The 19648-nt window shown below is 39.0% G+C and overlaps 1 protein-coding gene across 1 annotated transcript in view; it reads left to right on the top strand.

Moving 5' to 3' along the window:
- The first annotated feature begins 466 nt into the window (after window positions 1-466).
- Window positions 467-19648, top strand: part of LOC104525938 (synapsin-2) — a 45866-nt gene continuing 26684 nt past the window's right edge. The window contains exons 1-4 of the mRNA XM_029085269.1: window positions 467-524; window positions 2910-3052; window positions 8249-8323; window positions 12620-12722. Coding sequence (XP_028941102.1) covers window positions 468-524; window positions 2910-3052; window positions 8249-8323; window positions 12620-12722 — 378 coding nt within the window. The 5' untranslated portion in view covers window position 467. The remainder of the gene's footprint in view (window positions 525-2909; window positions 3053-8248; window positions 8324-12619; window positions 12723-19648) is intronic.

Genomic DNA, 19648 nt, shown 5'->3' on the forward strand with positions numbered 1-19648 from the left:
ATCGTTGCTTTCATAAGTGGTCACAAAAAGAATTTGCAGCCTTGCTAAATCATGGAAATTGAGGGGAAAAGGAAAAAGGTGATTAGTTTGACATCATTAATGACTATAACCTTTGGAGAGTGTGAGTTTATGGGTCAGAAAACACGCTAGCAAAACATAAAATAGGAAATAGCAGAAAGTCAGTTTAAAAAGTGAAGTCAAATGAAAGACATACAAAGCAGTTAAGATAGAAGTACAGCAACTGTATGTGCTGGGAATAGCCTGGCACTCAGAAACGTCCACAGTAACTCATCGGAACTCATGGTCTTACCTGGATGAGTAACAGTACAGACACCCGCACGGCAATAACAGCTCTGGCTGTGTTATGGTCATAGTTAAATAATTTTCCTAAATGCTGCAGCTTAATCATGTAGCTCATGGTTGCTCTCTCTCTAACATGTCTTTTTTGCTTTCCCCCTCAGCTAACAATGCCAACATTTCCTGTTGTTGTGAAGATTGGACATGCTCATTCAGGCATGGGAAAGGTGCAGATGCTACTTACTGCATGTTGGGAGGCCGGGTGTTTGTCTAAAATAACATGCATGTTCTTCCTTTTCCTGGATATTTTAACTTCCATTGTCCAGATTCTGTCTGAGATCCCTTCCCTTACAAATCTCTGCCTGTGTGTTATTCAAGAAAGTGCCTCTCTTCAGGAAAATACCAAAACACATAAATTATATTTTCAAATCGATGCCTTTTGAGTTCATGCACTGTCCTGTATTGGACACTCTTTAAGACATGCCGAGATGCTTTCTTGAAGCAGAACCTTATTTATTAATGTAGTTGACTGCAGTGAAACTATTTAAGAGTCAAGGTCTGTTTGCACAATCCAGCTTTTTGGACCTGGGAATGTAGGAAGGTCTTACCTTGGTTCTTTATTAGTTTCAGCTTGATACTGAACGTTTCTTCATTTCCTGTCCTAATGTATTCTCTGATTGTTTCATACCGCTATATAACTGCTGCTTTCTTTCTCCAAAGTAATTGCATTTCAGTGGTGAGTACAGTTGTTTTGATATCACTTCTCTCACAATGATGGTTCAGTGGGATATGATTTAAATCCCACTTTCATGGATAGCACTGAAAATTTCTAGTCATTACAGATTAACCACTTTCTCTCACTGAAAACACTTGAAGTGTTTTAGATTTTAAAACAAATCATGAGAGAATAGTTACATTTATCATCTTGAATCTGCAAAAGCTCCATGAACATAATATTTGCCACTAGCAATAGAAGTAGACGGATTTAATTGCATTTTGTTCAGTTGTTAATGCAGGTTGTACTGTGTGTTATGTTCTTTTGCCTTTGACTGTTTTGCTTTATTTTGTACTTAGTAAGTCAGTGGAAATCCAGCAGCCAGTTTAAATGAGAGCAGAATTAACCACTAATTAGCTAAACTGCAGTTTCTGTGGATTGCATATGTGAAGTATTAGAATGTTTATACTGTGCTTTCAATATTCACCTCATTTATAGATAAGGGAAATGCGCAGAAATGACAAGCATATCAAATGTGCAGAAATCTGGATTACTTTAGCTATAAAATGTTTTAAATCCTTAAAGATAAAATGCCAGCCTTTAGCAGGGAAATGCTTACTGGCAGAGTCCACGTAAAGGTTCTCCTCGACCCTCGCCCTCCCTGAAGGCATTGCTAGGAGTAGTGTTTGCATTACTTGTAATTAGACTCGCATAGCGATTCAGTTTTCAGAAATTAAGTTGAAACCAGGCATTGTGGCTGGGTTTGTGGTTCTCAGATGGCAAATTACTCTGTATTGTTCCCCATCTGAGAGCTGAGAGCAAATACTTAGGCCTTATGACTTCTTTTAGCTTCACCAGATGCCATTTAATACACAAGTCCCATCTCACAGCTGTGGCACTCTGGTCACAGGTTCCCTTTTTAGTACCAGGTGACAGTGGAAGCAACGAGGCCCTGGGCTTGCAAAGAGTTGCAGACTCTCCTAATATTAGATAACATGAGAAATACTAATCCCTGCCTCCTTTCCTCACCATTCTGAAATGTACTTTGGGTCAGTGAGTTGAAGTTCCAGTTTCCCTCTCCCGTTTTCTGCTAGCCCTAAGGCTTCTCTTCTGAGTCACCTTTTTCTCCCCACTTTAGCCAGCTTCCCTTAAGTCAACCATAGAGATGTGCTCTCCCTCTCCAAAAGCAATGCCTCTGTCCTCTAAAGTCTCCTTCTCCCTCTCCCCTTAAAACAATATTCCCCACTTTTCCACCTCCCTCTTATTTCAAGATGTTAAAGTTGATGAGTTTAGTACTGTTCACCATCTTAGCACAGTTCCACAACTCAGAAATCCTACTCCTAGGAAGCCTGACTCCTTGCAGAGAAGTGGGAAAAATGAGAAAAACTGGTTCTGCCCTCTTGAGCCAACCCTCTGTGCTCCAGGTGGATGCACACTCATCAGGACACCATGACCCTTCATCTCTTCCCTCCTGCAGAATACATTATATGATAGTACATGGTGGGCTCCATAGACATGCAGTTACATGAGCAATTTACAGAATCAGCAAGAATTCTATATAAATTAGTGTTGCATACTGTCACACCTTGAAAAATTGTGAAACCTGCAGCTCTAAAATTAACAATCACCACTTAAAAAAAAAAGGGAAAAACAAAATAAAATTCCACTGTCTGCAGATTGCTTTCTACAGATGAACAGGGAATATTTTGCCTAGAAAAACATGAATGTGACAGAATCTAGAAATCAGAGAAAATTTACAATACTTTTTTTTTATAAACTGATACTGTCAAAACCCTTACTTCTCATGAATGCCATTTGCAACTGAATTCTACATTTTATTCCTAATCACTCTTTTTTCTTTTGTATTTGCTGTTTACTTGTGGTATGATGACTACAGATCAAGGTAGACAACCACTACGATTTTCAGGACATAGCCAGCGTGGTAGCACTTACTCAGACCTACGCCACTACTGAACCCTTCATAGACTCCAAATATGACATCAGGATCCAAAAGATAGGCAATAACTACAAAGCATACATGTGAGCCAAAAACTTATCTTCTTTCATCCTTTTGTTTCAAAATTGATAAGCACCAATATGATTTAAGACTGTTGGATGAGTCTCTGAGCTGATGTGGTGACTCCATGCCTCCATTGTCGAACGCTGGACAGACAGTGTTTGAAACTTTCTCTATTTATCCAGACTTTTTTCTAAGTTGATAGTGACTGGGAGGAGGAGAATAAGACGACAGGTGAGCCTGCCAGAGTGGTTTTCCTGCTAACCTTTGTTTATTTTTTCATTTAAAGAAAGGAGTAGTTGGAAGGGGATTTATTTTTATAGAAGACTTGTTTTTCACCAAGGGTCAAATTTTCTTCTCCCTCTAAGGATATTTAGATGGCATTCATTCACACAAACACTTTAATGGAACAAAGTACTCTTCTTATAACTCAGTAAGAAAAATTCTAATCTTGCAATGACCTTCACATATATGGATGAAAACCTCTTCTAATTTTAGAATCCAGGTGTTGGTTTAAAGATCATGACTATGCGAGAAGATAAAAGGGTGTTTCAGTTTCAAAGACAATGGTAAGGTAGAGCAGCAGGTTATCATGTAGTAGTTGAGCTATGGTAACTGTATTTATGCATATTTTTACTCTATTTCAATTATCAAGCAAAGTAATCTCACATACACTCATTTCACTCATGTTTTTAAGACAAATGAGATAATCTCATCTTATTTGTTCCCTCATGCTTACAATTCTGAGGCAGGAAAATATAATAAATACACAAATAAAAAAATACAGACATGCATTTCCATATACACACCCACATACATGTGTGAAGATACTTCTCTAGGAACTGCTGTAACATTGGAGGGATCAGAGATTTCTTGTATGTTGACATTTGTAAGGTACAGTCAAGTTCTTTATCAGTAAAAGTAATTGAACTCCAAGCAAACCATAAATACTAAGAGAAGCAGAAGTTGGAGCTAGGTTAAAGAAAATGCATAAAATGTTTTATTATATTAAAGACAGAGTTAGCATTAAGTATCAAGCATGTTAGGACCAGCCAACAAGCTGTTATGAGAAAGCAGAACCTTTTGCCCAGGGCCGGGGTAAGGGACAAAATATATCTCCTTAGGTTGATACTGGAAGACCACATACTCTTGACTTCTCCTCTGAGACATTACTGTCACAAGATCAAAACTGTATGAATAACTGCTCACATATGACTGGAAGGAGTATTTGAGAAAGAACATGAAAGATTAGACCTTTCAAGAACAACTCAGTAGTCCATCTGCCTCTCCCTGTACATCTTAGGGGTCTCAAGAAGCACAATACAGACCTGGGTGGACATACTGTTCCCATAGATCAGATCCATCCAGCAGCATGGACACTCAATCCTTTGCTTTATTTTGAACCCAAAAGTATCGTAAGTTTTGCAAAAACAGTATGTTGGGAATTTGAGTTGTACACAGTGACCAAGGCAGAACACCCATATAGCTTGTGAGGGCTGGGAGGTTTCTGGAGTCCTTTCTTGGTGACTTTCAGTGTTCTTAGTGATGCAGGACAGAAACTCTGTGATTCAGTCTCCCTACAGAATTTTTGGAGTGTTGGATCTACTCGACCTCTCCCTATAGGCCACAAGAATCAAACAAATGCTTCTGAATGATACAGATTTAGCCCCTGGCTTCTCCAGGAAAGTTAATTCCAATTTTGCTTGCTTGTCTTACATTGATGTTCCAGACTGGTGACTTTCTCTGGCTTCAGCCCCGTATCTGGAGACAACCATCCTGTTTTTTCCAACAGCACCATACTGCTACACCCTAAGGTCACCTCTCTCCTCTCTGTCCAAACCATATCTCGGTCCAGTCCCACCACTTTCCCAGACCACTTCTACTTTCCTGTCTCTTAGTCCTTACCCCTCATGCCTCACCTTTTTTAGTGCCCTACCTTTTTCTGGTTTCCCCTTTTTTCTACTCAGTGCCATTCAACAGCCTTGTTCTCCCTCTGCTTCCAGTCACCAGTCAGTCTTTTTTCTCTGTCTCAGACCTTTTCATACAACTACTTCTGCCTCCTCGAGGCTGGGATGGTACTTTTCTCTCATGTTGATGCTTTGACAGGCAGATTTCTTGTTTTGTGCTACTGATCTCTCCCCTCCTCTGTTGCCCATAATAAACAGAGATGATTTGTCTCTGTCTTACAGCTCCCAAGTGACAGTCTTAGGAATAAGGCCCAACTCTTAATGGTTATGACACACCAACAGATACCAGCTGTCAGACACAATATGAGTAACTTGGTGGTTCATTGCCTGTGATAGAAATTGGATCTCTACATTCCATAGGAGAAGACCTACATTTTTTTCTTTGATTTGAAATTGAAATGTTGTTCAGTCTCTAGAAGAATTTTGGAAGAGTCAGCCATGATAAGTTTATCATTTTCAAACATGCATGGTTCTTCTTCACAGAAGAAGCAGTTGGCTTAAGAGACAGCAAAAATAAGTTAAAATGACAGCCTTTTCCTCCTACCTTTTACTTGTTTTTAAGTTTCTACTCAGAAACTATGGGTTCATCCAAATGCTAAAAGCCTAGCAGTCATTTTTTCTCTGGATTCTTTCATACAGTTAAGTCACACAAAAAATGAAATACCGATCCATTGTCACAAAGCATCATGAAAAGGAGAAGATTTACCAAATGTCTGTAAAACTCTTCATATGCATACATAACATACACATTATGTCAGTAGAATATTGTTTTACAGCTGGTTCTCATTTTCTTCTGTGACACAGGAACAGAGTACTTAGAGAGCCACCACAAAAAATACCAGCTGAACATTTGTTTTTGTAGTTTAAAGAGAGTTATTAAGAGCTTCAGTTTTATAATTCTGTGGGAAATTGTGGTATAAGTGGATTCATGACTCACAAAACACTGTTGCTTATCATCTGTCAGTAGAGATTATAGCCAAAATGCAACACTGGATCCTCTCAATACCACAGCTCCTCAAAACGCTTTGTGACTCATACTTAACTGCACTTGGTACCATTACAGGCTTCATCTGACTTCAAGGAAACAGAGTTAAAAGGGTCACACACAATGAAGAAAAACAGAAATACAAAAAGACTACGTTTCAGTCTCCTCTCTGAAAGCAGTTCTCTGAATCCATAACTTTATGGACGTTGATCAAAAAGTCGATACATCAAAAGTGGAGCACATCAGCCAAAGAAAGACTGTGCTATAGGATCAAACCACTAAGCAGGCTACCTACACACAGTTGTGCGTAGACATTTCTACGTGTTTCTCTGATGACAGGTCCCTGTCCAGACAATTTGGGTTGCGTACTTTCAATGGTACTAAATAAAGCAGGAAGGTACTGGAAAACTTAACGGGAAGCTTAAGTTACTATGAATTGTTTATGCTAATCATAATTCTTTTTCTGCCAATTTTAAACCAGTTCTTCCTTCTTTGCAAAGACTTAAGTCAAGTGAGAACATGTTAAGCTGAAGTGAACACCACTCAAAAGTGTTAGGAGTTGTTTTCTATATTATTCACTATTTAGTAGAAGAGTTAAATAACTATGTGAAAGGCCCTTAGCAATTATCAGAACAGAAATGAAGAGGAGTGAGAAACCTAAGTGTTTCAGTAGAGGAACTCGTACATGAGTGACAGAAATCATATCTAAGGCTTACAGTGACATATGGTCTGGTCGGGTACTTTTGTATCACTTAGCCATGGTCTAATAGAACCCCTGTTGCTTTGGAGGTCTGTGTCTCAGACCTGGCATCGCAAGCTGTTGATTTTACACCAGTGAGGTCTGTGTCCATGGCATTCAGTCCCTACAGCATCGTTACAGCCAGCCAAGCGTCCAGTCACCAGACTGCTTCAGGTTCAACAGGGACCTTTCACGGTCTAGAGTGAATTAAAGCAAACCATCTTTTCTCCTCCAGTCAGGAGAGCTGAGATTACATCAGTGCAGCTGAGGATCTTGAAATAAATACTTGCTAAAAGTCTTCAGGACAATTCTTTTTTTTCTGAATTGGTCACATCTTGCTTCCTAAAAGACACTTTAAATAGTATGTGCTAATGAACGCCTTCGAGAAGTCTGCAGTGGAGTTTAATTGTGATTGGTGAGAAGTTATTATCTCTGTGATGCAGAATATGTGTGTAGAGTATTAATGAACTTAAAATTTTTAATTTGGAACTACACACATATAAATAAATATCACTTGAAAAATGAAGCAGAAATCACAAAGGGCAAAGTTACTTTACACACAGCACTCAACGTGCATCTTCCCCTTTCACCAGTTTCTCTCACATCAACAAAGAAAATGGCACCTTACAAGAACTTTGTGCTCTAAAATTCAGCTAACTATGAGGCTTCCATGGAAAAGTCAGCGTTCCCCCACAGTCGCCACTGACCCTCATAATTAGGTTAATAGAAAAATGGAGAGAAAACTATAGCTGCTCTCTAATATACTTTTAACACACTGCAGATGTTCCTTTTATTTTACTAACTGGAAACACTTCATAATTTGTGTTCTTAGCCTATTCCCAGTACAGCATTTAGGTTTCAGTAAACAGTAATCTTCTCAGCCCTGGTAGCAGTCCTAAAGTCTGAGGAGAAAAGCACTTTATATTATTTTTTTTTTCCTTAGAGATTGAATAAAAGATGGTACACTCAAGCCTTGACATAATCTGTTTAGATTATATTAGTGAACTAGCAAAGAGTGCAAACTGGAGGAGAAACCAAAGTCCAGCTCTAAACCAGATCTGAGATCACTTTGGAGATGTTAAAAAGATAGTTACCTTGATTTTCAAGAACTGGGATCTAACTCTGCAGTGGTGTGGATTTGAAACGAGAGGCTAAAGCTCCAGTTTCTTGATATTTGCAGGAATAGCACGTTCCAGGCTAGTCAGTCCATTTAGAACTGATCACAGCTTATTGCTAACACTTTCACTTAATTATAGTAGCTTTTTAAAAAAAAGTCTTAAAGGAATAAATGGGGAACACAAATTTCACAGCGTTGTCATACTTCATAACCTGCCTACAGTGAAATGAGGATTACTGGCAGTTGCAGTGCCTGGTAGAATTCTTCGCATTTTCAATGTTCTGTTATAAGCTGCCAGATATGAAAAAGGGATAAATACCACTATAGTATTCATGTGAAAATCAGAGTAATTGAAGAGATAGTGAAAATATAAAACCACTGTCTGCCTTTGTAATAATTTCCCCCTTTCAGGAGAACTTCCATATCCGGAAACTGGAAGACAAACACGGGCTCTGCAATGTTGGAACAAATTGCTATGTCAGATAAGTAAGTCGAGTCTCATGTAAAAGGTAATTTTAAAAAAAGGAATTTTATTTTAAATTGTTTTTTTTTAATTGCATTGATGATGTGTGGTTCACAGAAAGTGCCTGTCTCCCATTCATTCTGGAAAAAACCCTGTGAATTAGGTGAAAGAACATTAGCCAAGAGTTTCCATATGACTTGTATCAGAGTGAACTACCCAAACTAAGTACCGGCCTTAGGTGCTTACGTGCACCCTTGTGTTCCTACATCCCTGTCTGCACCTAGAAAACCACTGGAATTCCCTTCGGAAAGTTCCATTTTTCACATTCAACCTATCAACCATTTTCTTTGGTTCATTTGCCCTCTTTTACCCAACAGTCTTACCTCACACCACAGTGGTATAAACTTCCTCCTTCTACATCATCTGTTATAACCAAACGATTTAGTCTTAACTTTGCCCTTTTAAATTGTATTTCTCTTTCCTACTTTCCATCATGCTAAATTGCTTATTTTTCATTTTTGAAATTTCCACTAAACTGCACTGTGAGGCTTTTTACCCAGATGCTGGGATATACTGAAGCTTATTTCCCTTGTGTCATCATTCCAGCTCTGTCCTTTGGTTTCCTGTGCTTTTCTTTTTCTCTCCCATCCTTATGCTGGATGCTTTATGCAATCCAGTGAAACACATTCTCCTTGCAGTACCATTTTGAAGCTCAGGTCTTTTATTGACAGAACTATTGCTCATTTGTTCCTCCACAACATACAGACCTTTCTTCCCTACAAAATAAATGTGAGGCTTTTTGACAGCTATGAATTTTCTTTTGTTCAGCTTCTCCAAAGGTTGCTACCAGTGGAGGCTGAAAAACTCTACAATAAAAGTGTAATTTAAAAGGTGTTTTGAAGTTCAACAGTAGTCTTTTTCTGGGGGTTTGTTTTCTTTTTTCTTTTTTTCTTTTTTTTAAGTCTGCAACTTGGTCCCTCTTACGAGCTGAGGGAGACACAGGAACTGAATGAACCATTGCCTTCCCCGAGAAAGGTGAAAACAAGTAAGACGGGAATTACAGCTCCCTGCTGTCCAACCCCTGTCTAGACTGTGTCCTCACTGATCTCCCCTCTGGGGATGCAGTGGAGCCACATTATTTTCCCTTTCTCATTCCCCTCCCACCTTCCTTTAGAAAGTGAGGTTATGCCTTCAGTGAGAGGGAACAGAAAGAGCGTGCTTTAGTGTGTGTAATTACAGTCCATGAGCCTTTCCTCTGTAAAAACACGGGCACTTTAGTTTTGCTGTAAGGAAAACTAAACAATGTCAAGGATGGGCAGTGAGTGTGTAATGCTGACCTTGCAGCTGCCTCCCTGTCCATGCTCTGTGTGCTTTGCTTCTGCTTCCATCTCTGATTGTAAGATAATTAGTGCATAATAGGTGTTTGCCCATTAAAAAACACTAGCCAAAAAGCAAAACTTCTTTTATGCTGCTGAAGACAAAAGCATAGAAGAGGCAGATGTTTTCTCATAACAGAAGGGGGTATGTATCACATAGCCCCGCTTTTTGTTTGATTACACAGGGAAGTGCACAAAGCAGAAGGAGGAAGAGAAGGGAAAATTGAAGTTTTCTGAAGTAGCCTCACAGCATAACGCAAGCAATCAAATCTGCTGCGTGTGCGTTTCATGTATAATACATCTCATGAATTAGAAGAAGTGCTTTGAAAGCAGTGCCTGAATTTGCATTGTTGAGTGGATACAAATCTCAATCTAGAAATTCAGAAAAGAAAGAAGAATGTGGCAGAGGAAGGGACAATGATGAGGCAGAGAACAAGCACATTTCAACGTTACATATTCTTAGTGACCCCGCTGTTTCAGAGAGGCACTGCTCCCTAGATAGGGCCAGCAGAGTGGAGACCTGTGCTAACTGTGCACACCTCATCTGGCACACCAGGTATTTCGTCAGACACCTGAGGAGCAATAATTTATTATCGGTCAGTTCTAAGGCTGCTGCATGTTATATTGGCACTGGGAAAATAAGACCTTGTCAAACCTACTGTGCAAGCCTTGGGTTTCAAACACTACAGGCTAGTCCATCCAAGACCTCTCTTGCCAAATGTAACTGTATTTTTCCAGCTCTGTGTTTCTTGGCAGAAGATAGACTATTGAAAGTGCTTTCATAGATCTGATTGATGTTTCAGTATTTTAAAGAAAATATCTTCTTTTTTTTTTCATATAAAGTCCAGATATTTTCTGTTAAAGACAAGTTTTGCTGTCCTCATCGCTTTCAAAGATACACATTGGTATTTTACAGCAAAAAAAAAAAGTTATTTATAAGCAAGTGCATGCAAGCAGTCCAGTCAGTCATTGCATCTACAGATGTTGAAATTGTCAGGCATCCAAAAAAACCTCTCATTTTGGACAAAAAACATGTTTCTCACAGGAAAAAAATTATTTTCCTTGCTGAAATATTACCATCAGGATTTTTTCAAGTTGTATCAATTTCATTGTATTCTGCTTAAAAGAAAAACTTTTCCACTGGAGCAGACTTGATAAAAGAAAATATAAAGAATGTGACCTAAGAAGTTTACTTGGAAGGGATGCTATTTCTGTAGATATTTATATATTAATAAAACAGCCCAGCAACAAGTTCCCTTTGATCCTACAGTGAAGTCAAATGCCACGTTTATTACATCAGTTTTTTTGCAATGGAAATTACCATGATGTGGCAAATCTATCAAGGCTGGATCCGGAGAGAGCAAGAGAGGGTCTCGAAAAGGCAGTAGCTCTCATTTGTACTCAAATGCTAGCCAACCAAAGAGAAAAACATTTACAATAAATGGCTGCTTTAAAAATGGGGGATTTTAAGCAGAATATGCCCTTCAGTTGGTGGAACTGTGCCATCTGCCTCTATAACCTTCCAAGATCATACGGTCACTTAGTGGTGTCCATGCACAGCTATGCTATTAGTTAATGAAAGTTCTCAGTGCTGTTTTGTGTCCTACATCTACGTAATTATACATAGTGTCCTACATCTGTTTCTCTTGAGTCGTCTTACAAGGATTGTTTTATCTTGATTTTTCTTTTGCCTTGTTGATGAAAGTTCTCAGTGCTTTTTTGTGTCCTACAAGTCAATCCTTGCCCCTGAGCACACACACACACACACAGCTGACATCACCCCGAATGCTCTCAGCAAAGTCCCTCACAGCTCTGTGCCCGATCCCAGGCATTGCCTCGCTTTTTCTAGTGAGCCCCACTTCATTCCCTCGTTAGTCAGACAATCTCTCTGTTCATAGGATGGATAAAGCTCTTCATGCAAGAAAAATAAACTTTCTTACTGCACGGAGAATGGGTAAACTGTCCATCCCTCAGTCTGTATTTCTTACCATGAGATTAGACGTGAAATGGAGGAGTTCTTATGTTCCATACTGGATGAAACACTAACTTTGTTTTAGAATTCCTCAGAATTCTTTACATTTCTGTTGAATTTTACTGTAGTTGTCTATAACCCTACATGGAGAATATTATCCTTGTCTGCATGCTATGTTATATTGGTACTGGGAATAGTGTCCTACATCTGTTTCTCTTGAATCATCTTAAGGATTGTTTTATCTTGATTTTTCTTTTGCCTTGTTAAGTGATGTCCATAAAAAGCTATCGTGGCTCCTTTGGAATACAGTTGGGTCCATCATTTAAGACAGAGACTCTCACTCAAGTTTTCCTGATAAAAGAAGAAAACCCATCCATAATTAAGTACACTACCAAGCATAATAGGCAAGAGGATTGTCACACTTTTACCTGTGCACAGGTGCCCCAGTTCAAATTTCCCAGGAAAACAGAAGCCCCCTTCCCTCCTTTCTAAAACATCTTGGCATCGCTGAAGGCACCAAAAATAGGTCAGAGGATAAATCCCCCTTCTGTGGAGTTCTCCCGTAAAGCACAGGCACAACTAGCAAGCTGTACTAGGATAAGGGCACTGGAAATGCAGGATGGCCTGCAGCTAAGTGTTGGTTATGCTCCAGCATATCTTATCTTCAGGTTACTCACAGTGTAGAGCAGACACGTGTTTGGACCAATATCAACTGGGACGGGATCCAGCATAGCACTAGGTCAGGATAGAGAGCCACAGCTTTTCTGGCTTCTACTGGGAAAAGTAGAGTAATCAGGCCAGGATCTCTAAGCTACTGTTCTGGGAAATACAAATTCAGCAGAAGTGACAATATAGTGAAAACTCTCAATTTAGAGCAAATGTGATATAAAATGCATTATTAGGTTAAGCCTATAGAAAAACAAGAACCTGACGAGATACTCACAGAAAAAAAAATTATTTTTATGAAACAGGTACAAGCTTTGGGTTGACACCTGTTCTGAAATATTTGGTGGTTTGGACATCTGTGCTGTTAAAGCTGTGCATGGAAAGGATGGAAAAGATTATATTTTTGAGGTAAGCAATCCCACTCTTTTCAATATATGTTTTTATATATTACCAACACCCAAGTAAAGAACATTTGTGATAGTTATATTTGTGTTTCAGGAAAAGCTGGGTATTTTTGAGCAACATTTAAATCGTAATACAAAGCCACACATCCCAGCTAGTGGCAACACTTGCTGGAAAATGTAACCATCTATATGGTAATGTCTTTTAGTGTTTGAGGGAATGTACACAAACTGCAAAACAAACCCAAATGTGGATGGCACATTTTCCCAGCCCTTATGATTCTTTCCTGAGCAGGCTTACCAGTTTTTCCTGGAAGGTTTATAGATAGTACTATCCCAAGGAAACCCCAACAAAATTATACCTTCACATGGAAAGGGAAATTAAGAATGAAGTGGAAATAACTTTACTTTTTTCTAGCCTAAATGTTACCTTTAAGATCTGATGCCTCATGAATCAGAAGTTTCTGCTGTAGATAATTTTGAAAAAATTGAGTTTCTCATTTACCTTGTTTATTTTGGATAAATATAACTTTGTCTAGCCATAAAACAAGATATCATCACTGGCCTGTCACACAATTCAGGATTTCTTCAGCATCTTCCATGTTCTTAGAATTTTATTCAGGGGAGAGGCAAGGATCTTCAGAATCTCCCCACTCCAAACGAGGTTAAAATTTGCTAAAGCAAGAGTATTTTTTGTAAACCATGAGAGTAATCTGAAGATGATGGATTGACCCTCTCTAGTTATTTGTGTCCATTTATAATAGAAAAGCTTTGTAGAAGTAAAAATCTTTTGTTTTGTCACAGTGTTAAACATCTCTATGTATTTTCTTCTCTTCTAGTTTCACAAATTTATTTATCACTATTGCAATTGCAAACAATTCCTGAATCAATCAACAGCACTTAATAGGACTGAGCAGCTTGCAGCATTAAACCTTCAGCAAAACAGACAGAATTAATCACTACCTCCTGAGATGCTGAGGAAGATGGCAAGAAATCCCGTTTCCTTAGTCTGCCTGGCCATATTAGAACTTACTGTGTCTTACAATACCAAAACTCACTGTAGGAGAAAATTCAAGATTCCATATTAAACCTATTCTGTTGCTCCTTCAGTACCTGAAGGGGCTACAGGAAAGCTGGGGAGGGACTTTCCATAAGGGCAGGGAGTGATAGAACAAGGGGAAATGGCTTTAAACTGGAAGAGGGCAGGTTTAGATTAGATATTAGGAAGAAATTATTGACTGTGAGGGTGGTCAGACACTGGAACAGGTTGCCCAGAGAAGCTGTGGCTGCTCCTCCCTGGAAGTGTTGAAGGCCAGGTTGGATGAGGCTTTGAGCAACCTGGTCTAGTGGAAGATGTCCCTGCTGATGGCAGGGGGGTTGGAACTGGATGAGCTTTAAGGTCCCTTCCAACCCAAACCAGTCTGTGATTCTATGATTTAAAGTTTTGTAGGATACTCTGCAGTTCCCAGAGCCCCTAAATGTCTCAGAGGATGAGTCTCAGCATTTTCCACAGACACCCATCCATCTAAGTTCATTACACTTGAGATGGTTCATGCTGATTTGTCTGGCTTTAATTCAATAAATTTTTACCCTGCAATTTAAAATATAAAATAAAGAAACGTAGATTATTTTAAGACATAAGAACTTAGTTATCTTGACTGATAAGATAGTAGTTAAAAACTGAAAGATTGCATGCAGAAAGATCCCAAACTAGAGTAGGGTTGCATATAACAGGTATATTCTTGTAAGAACTAGAGCTTTTAGACATAAACCAATGTTGTTCCTTATACACTGTAGCTAAAGCTAGTCAGAGAAATGATTGGCATCAACCCACACTACTTGGTCCCTCCTACCGATCTCTTTTGTTTCCTACTTTCTTTTCATCCCGCTCTTTCTGTACAGATATAGTTGGACCTTTTCTGCTTCCAATGGAAGGGAAGGATGTCTCCCTACAGTGCCACTTCTGTGGCATTCCTCAGTGAGCAAATTCCTGTCACACTAAATGCACTTCACGGTAATTCACTGAACTCTGGTGTTTCCACATTTTTGATACTGCACAATTTTTCACATTTTTTTGAGCAAAGCCAGCAAGCATCATCAGCTTCCACTGAAGTCAGGTACACAAAGTAATTCCTGCAGCAGGCCTGGGAGGTCTGTTGGGTAGGAGGAGAAGGGGGAACAGGTTTCTGAAAATGAAATAGCCAGTGCAAATTTTATAATGGGCCAACAGAGTACCCCAGTTCTTGCTTCTGAACAGATCCTCTCATTGCCCATGCCGGACACAGTCATTCTTTTAAGCAAACAGGATTCTGAGAACGGCAGGATCATCAGGAACTGGGTTTTTAGAGCATTTTAAGTAGTGTACATAATAGATGTTGCAATTAAAATAAAGAGTGGAGAGAAGCGTGGTAATTCTTGCTGTTCAACAGAATCAGCTGAATTGTTTGGAAGATGGTAACGCTCATCAGCGAGAATATTTAGAATCTGGATAAAACATTGAAATGTAGAATTGTTTGCAAAGTTCACATCCAACAGAACATCTGTAAAACTTGGGATTGTTTGTTACTAAAAAGCCAGCTTGCATCACCGGTTGTTACAACGTAATTTGAACAGTTATTGCCCTATAACTCTGTGGTACAATGAAGAGTAGAAGATCGTCTGCACCAGTATAGGACAAATTTTCTCCTTTTGTGTACTTTCAACGTGGGAAAATAAATGTGTTATTAAAGCTCACACATCCATGCTGCAACCCAGAACCAGTAGCCAGGCAGGACAATCAGTCCATAAAGACTGGGTTACACTCCCATCGCAGTCCTATACTGAAACTTGTGCTCTCATGTTTTTGTGATGACTGGTACACCCACTACAAAACCAAATGTTTCTGTATTACTGACACTTTCATTCTGCAGATATGATCTGATGAGAAACACACAAGCTTCCTAATGTATGAAATTATGTATGCAGATAGGTTCTTTCTGATTTTTCAGTTTGAACATTCAACCAGTATAACCACTAACAGGGAAGTATACATATATGTCATCCAGCTTCAGAGTGAATGTGAATTGGGGTAGAATTCATATTGTCTTCTCTCCTCTCCTCTCCTCTCCTCTCCTCTCCTCTCCTCTCCTCTCCATCCTGTACCAGTAATTTTGTTATTTTAGTGTTGTAGCCATTTAGCTGCTTTGTGATGGTCATTTTGTCATTCCTTGTTTTAATATTCTGCTTTCTTTTATTCCCCAAAACCATGGAGCAACAAATTGTACCAGTGGCTGATATTAGAGTACAACATTGTATTTCATGAATCTAATGTTCTAGCTGTACTTGTTAAAAACCACCACTATAAAGTCATTCTTTTTCTCTGGTCTAGCACGGTACGCTTACATTGCAGGTAAGAATGTGTTGGTTCTTAATGTTAGATCCAATCATCATGCCCTGCTTCTTCAAGAAGGGTAAATATATTGTTTTTCTGTTTTAGTTTCTTTCAGTAGTTGCTTTATTTCTATATACATTTGATGACATTTTTTAAATAACTCATTCCTGTTTTAAAGCCTCGTGGCCATTGAAGTGTGCTTGCTGTGTACGTAGAGTAATGACTGTTCAGGAATAATATGGAAGTAAAATGAAAGAAAAAAAAATTAGGATGTTTAGTGATAACCAGGTATAGTTCTAGACACGTCATTTCTGCATACATAGACCTTGTTATGAAATAAAGACATATACAGGTCTTGATTACTGTTAGCTTCTTGTAGAGGTCTCCCTTGTGCCATGTGCATGTTCCTTTGACCAAGTAGGTCATTTGAATAAGCTGAAGCCAATACTACTGTTATTTCCCAAACTTTATTAAAAGGATACATTTTTAGTGTACCATTCATCTTGCCACACTGCTATAAATGCTACTCCCAGGGGAATTTTGAAGGATGTCCGTCTTGCCTTCTTGCTATGCAGTTGAGGGATACCTTATGCATCACCCCCAGGAAAAAAATCCGGACTAAATTGTCTGGAGACAGGAAGGACAGAATATTGAAGTCGTGATGTTATTCAGGCACAGTGCAGCCTCTGTTTTTCTGTGAAGCTGCAAGCTCTCTAGAGTTTTCTTGGATGAGAGCTGTAAGAGGTAACCTAGACTTTTAAAAGAACATGGTTTTCTACAAGTTGTTCCCTGGAAGAAATGACCTTCTCTAGAAGACCCTTGTGGTTCTTCTTGTCTTTTACCGCTATACTCCAAAGAATGATCTCCAACGTCCTACTAGGGAGCAATGAACTAATTAATCACATAGCTACAAGGAAGGGTTGTGAGGTTGATCAGGAGGAAGGCCAAGTTATTATTCGGTGTAACAATCTTAGCTATTCATTTCAGGTCTATTCTTTCCACCTCAGTTGGAATATTCAGCTGCCAAGCATCAGTGTGCCAGAGACAAGCTGTAGAAACAAGAATTTAATTAACACATCATTGCATCATACAGCTTTGTAACTGTCTCACCAATTCTTGCTAATAAGACATCAATGTAAGGTCCATTAAACTTTAACTTCTTCAATAGAAGGACTTTTAATCTTTCCCTTTTAAAATTAATACTTCTGTAGTTTAAGTACTAGAAGGAACAGGTCCTTGAGCATTGTTCATGTTTCTGAACCATACTTTATTAACAGGGGGGTGAATACAGGTAAAATACTTTGTGATGTTAAATGAATGGATATTTTCTAGATTAAACCAATCTCTTTCCCATATTCTCTTCAAAGTGCTTGAATTTTTCTCAGCTATATTAACTGCATTTTCTATATATTTTTACACCTTTTTTGAATCCACTACATTTGCATGACTTGCAACGTACAAATTCAGCTTCATTCATCAGTTTTGATTGGACATAGAAATCATTTGCTTGGTTTGTTTTCATTCCAGATTAAAACAGGGCCATACAAATTTCTCTGTAGGCACTGGATCCTTCATCTAAGAATGCCTGATTCACTTTCCCAGCTGTTCTGACTTTTTCTGCAAATGTTGTTACTCACCCACTACAGGAGGGACTGTAACAATTTCCTACCAGTCACCACTGATTTTCTGCGCCACTATCCCCTGCTGACTGCTCAGGTGTGGTTACATTTCCAATTACAGATTGTTCCTGCATCTGCCTTAGAGACCTCAGGGAAAGCCCCGTGATTACTTCATATCCAGTCACTCCCTTTCTTCTCAGAAATCACACCATCTCTTTTTACATCCCATTCAGTCTTAAATGACCTCCTCAAACTATTAGTTTTTCTTAATGTCAGTTACTTTCCCCATACTTAGAACTCTTAAATTGAAATCCATATCAGCCTCTGCCTTTACAGTCCAAATTTTCATCACAATTGGAGACACCCAGGTCCCACAAAACCAGCACAGAGGAATAACACATCCATGTCACAGCAACAACACAATCCACCTTCTCTTATTCACAGACCAAAGTAAATGTTATTTTCCTCAGTCCTCATACTCTGGAACATGTACCTTCAAAATTACCCTGAATCACAAGGAAATTAATTCCTCTTCCCTCTGCACTTACCAATTATCATATCTTCTGTCATTCATGGGGTTTTTTCCATATGAAATCCATATATCATTATTCTGTCAGACTCCTGGGGCACTTCTGACTTGCAGGCCCTCTGTCTGTTCTTTCATATTCCTCTTGCACGTCAGCATGCTGACAAACACCTTTTGCTTCCACTCTACCAGGAGAGTTCTTTACCTTTGCCCTTCCTTCAACCTCCACAGCTCGCTCTTTCCCAGCACCATTTGGGCTGGGTCTTCACAAAACTCTAGGCAAGAGATGGTTCTTGATCCTTCGGTGGTAAATGTGTTTTGTGATGGAGAACTTGTGTCAGGACGGTGGCAGTCAGAGTAGTTTCTCCTCCAAACATGATGATTGCAATTACTGATGTCCTGTAACTGCGCTGGCTCCTGTATTAAACCCACCCTGTTCCCTTTCATATTTGTCAGAGTTAAACAGCATTTCTCTTCCCTTTCTTGCCAGTCTCAGTCTTGCAGCCCAGATTTCCAATACTTCCCTTATCCACACTGGCAGTGGAGGCACAGACTGGTTCACTGGAAGGTCATACCACTGCAAGGTCACTGTTTTTTTCTGCCACAGTGTTGTGTTGACTTAAACATGCTGCTGTAGTTTCTGTTTCTCCTGCTAATATACACCCTCAGTCTCTTACAGTTTAGTATAAAGATGTGTTAAGTGCACTTCAGAATATGGTTTCTAGGTGATAGGAGAAATTCATCCCATGGAATTGGTTACTGAAGGGCATATAAATTAGGGATAAAAGCAATACAAATTAAGTGACTGTAATTCATAGTGACCCATGGTTTTACTGGCATCTGCAAAAGTAATATATTTGACTTTATAAATTACAGATAGGTCTTTTTTTCTATGAAATCCTCTTAGTGGGAAACTCCAATATTTTAAATAGCTGAACTAGGTTCTGAAACAACCCAAAACCTGGCTGTGTTTAAATTATATTCTAAAACTAGTCCAGGCTGTAAATAGACTATTTATAAACAGGATGCTTTGTGTATGTTTAAACTTTGTCAGGTCCTCTAAAGTGGGGGAAATGCCAGCATGACATTCCCGTTAGTCATTCACAGGTTTCAAAAACTGTTAGTTACCCAAAATATTTTGAATTTTTAAGATACATTTATATAAAAGATTACTGATTTCTGATAACTGTGATTAATTATTTTACTAGGAAGGAAAAAAGACTGCATTTTCTCAAAAGAAAAAGAAAATAAAGACAACAAAACCCAGCCTGTAAAGTATTCACCTCGATCTGAGCTCCTCTGCCAAGGCACAGCTGGAGCACTCTCCCAGTCAGGGTAACGTCTGTCCCTGAGCCACAGCAGCCGTACCGCAGAGAGGGAGGTTCAGACTGTTCTTAGCAGCCACCTGCAAGGCTGGT

This window comes from Antrostomus carolinensis, unplaced genomic scaffold (genome assembly GCF_000700745.2).
Source record: "Antrostomus carolinensis isolate BGI_N321 unplaced genomic scaffold, ASM70074v2 scaffold9860, whole genome shotgun sequence".
Classification (NCBI taxonomy): Eukaryota; Metazoa; Chordata; class Aves; order Caprimulgiformes; family Caprimulgidae; genus Antrostomus; species Antrostomus carolinensis.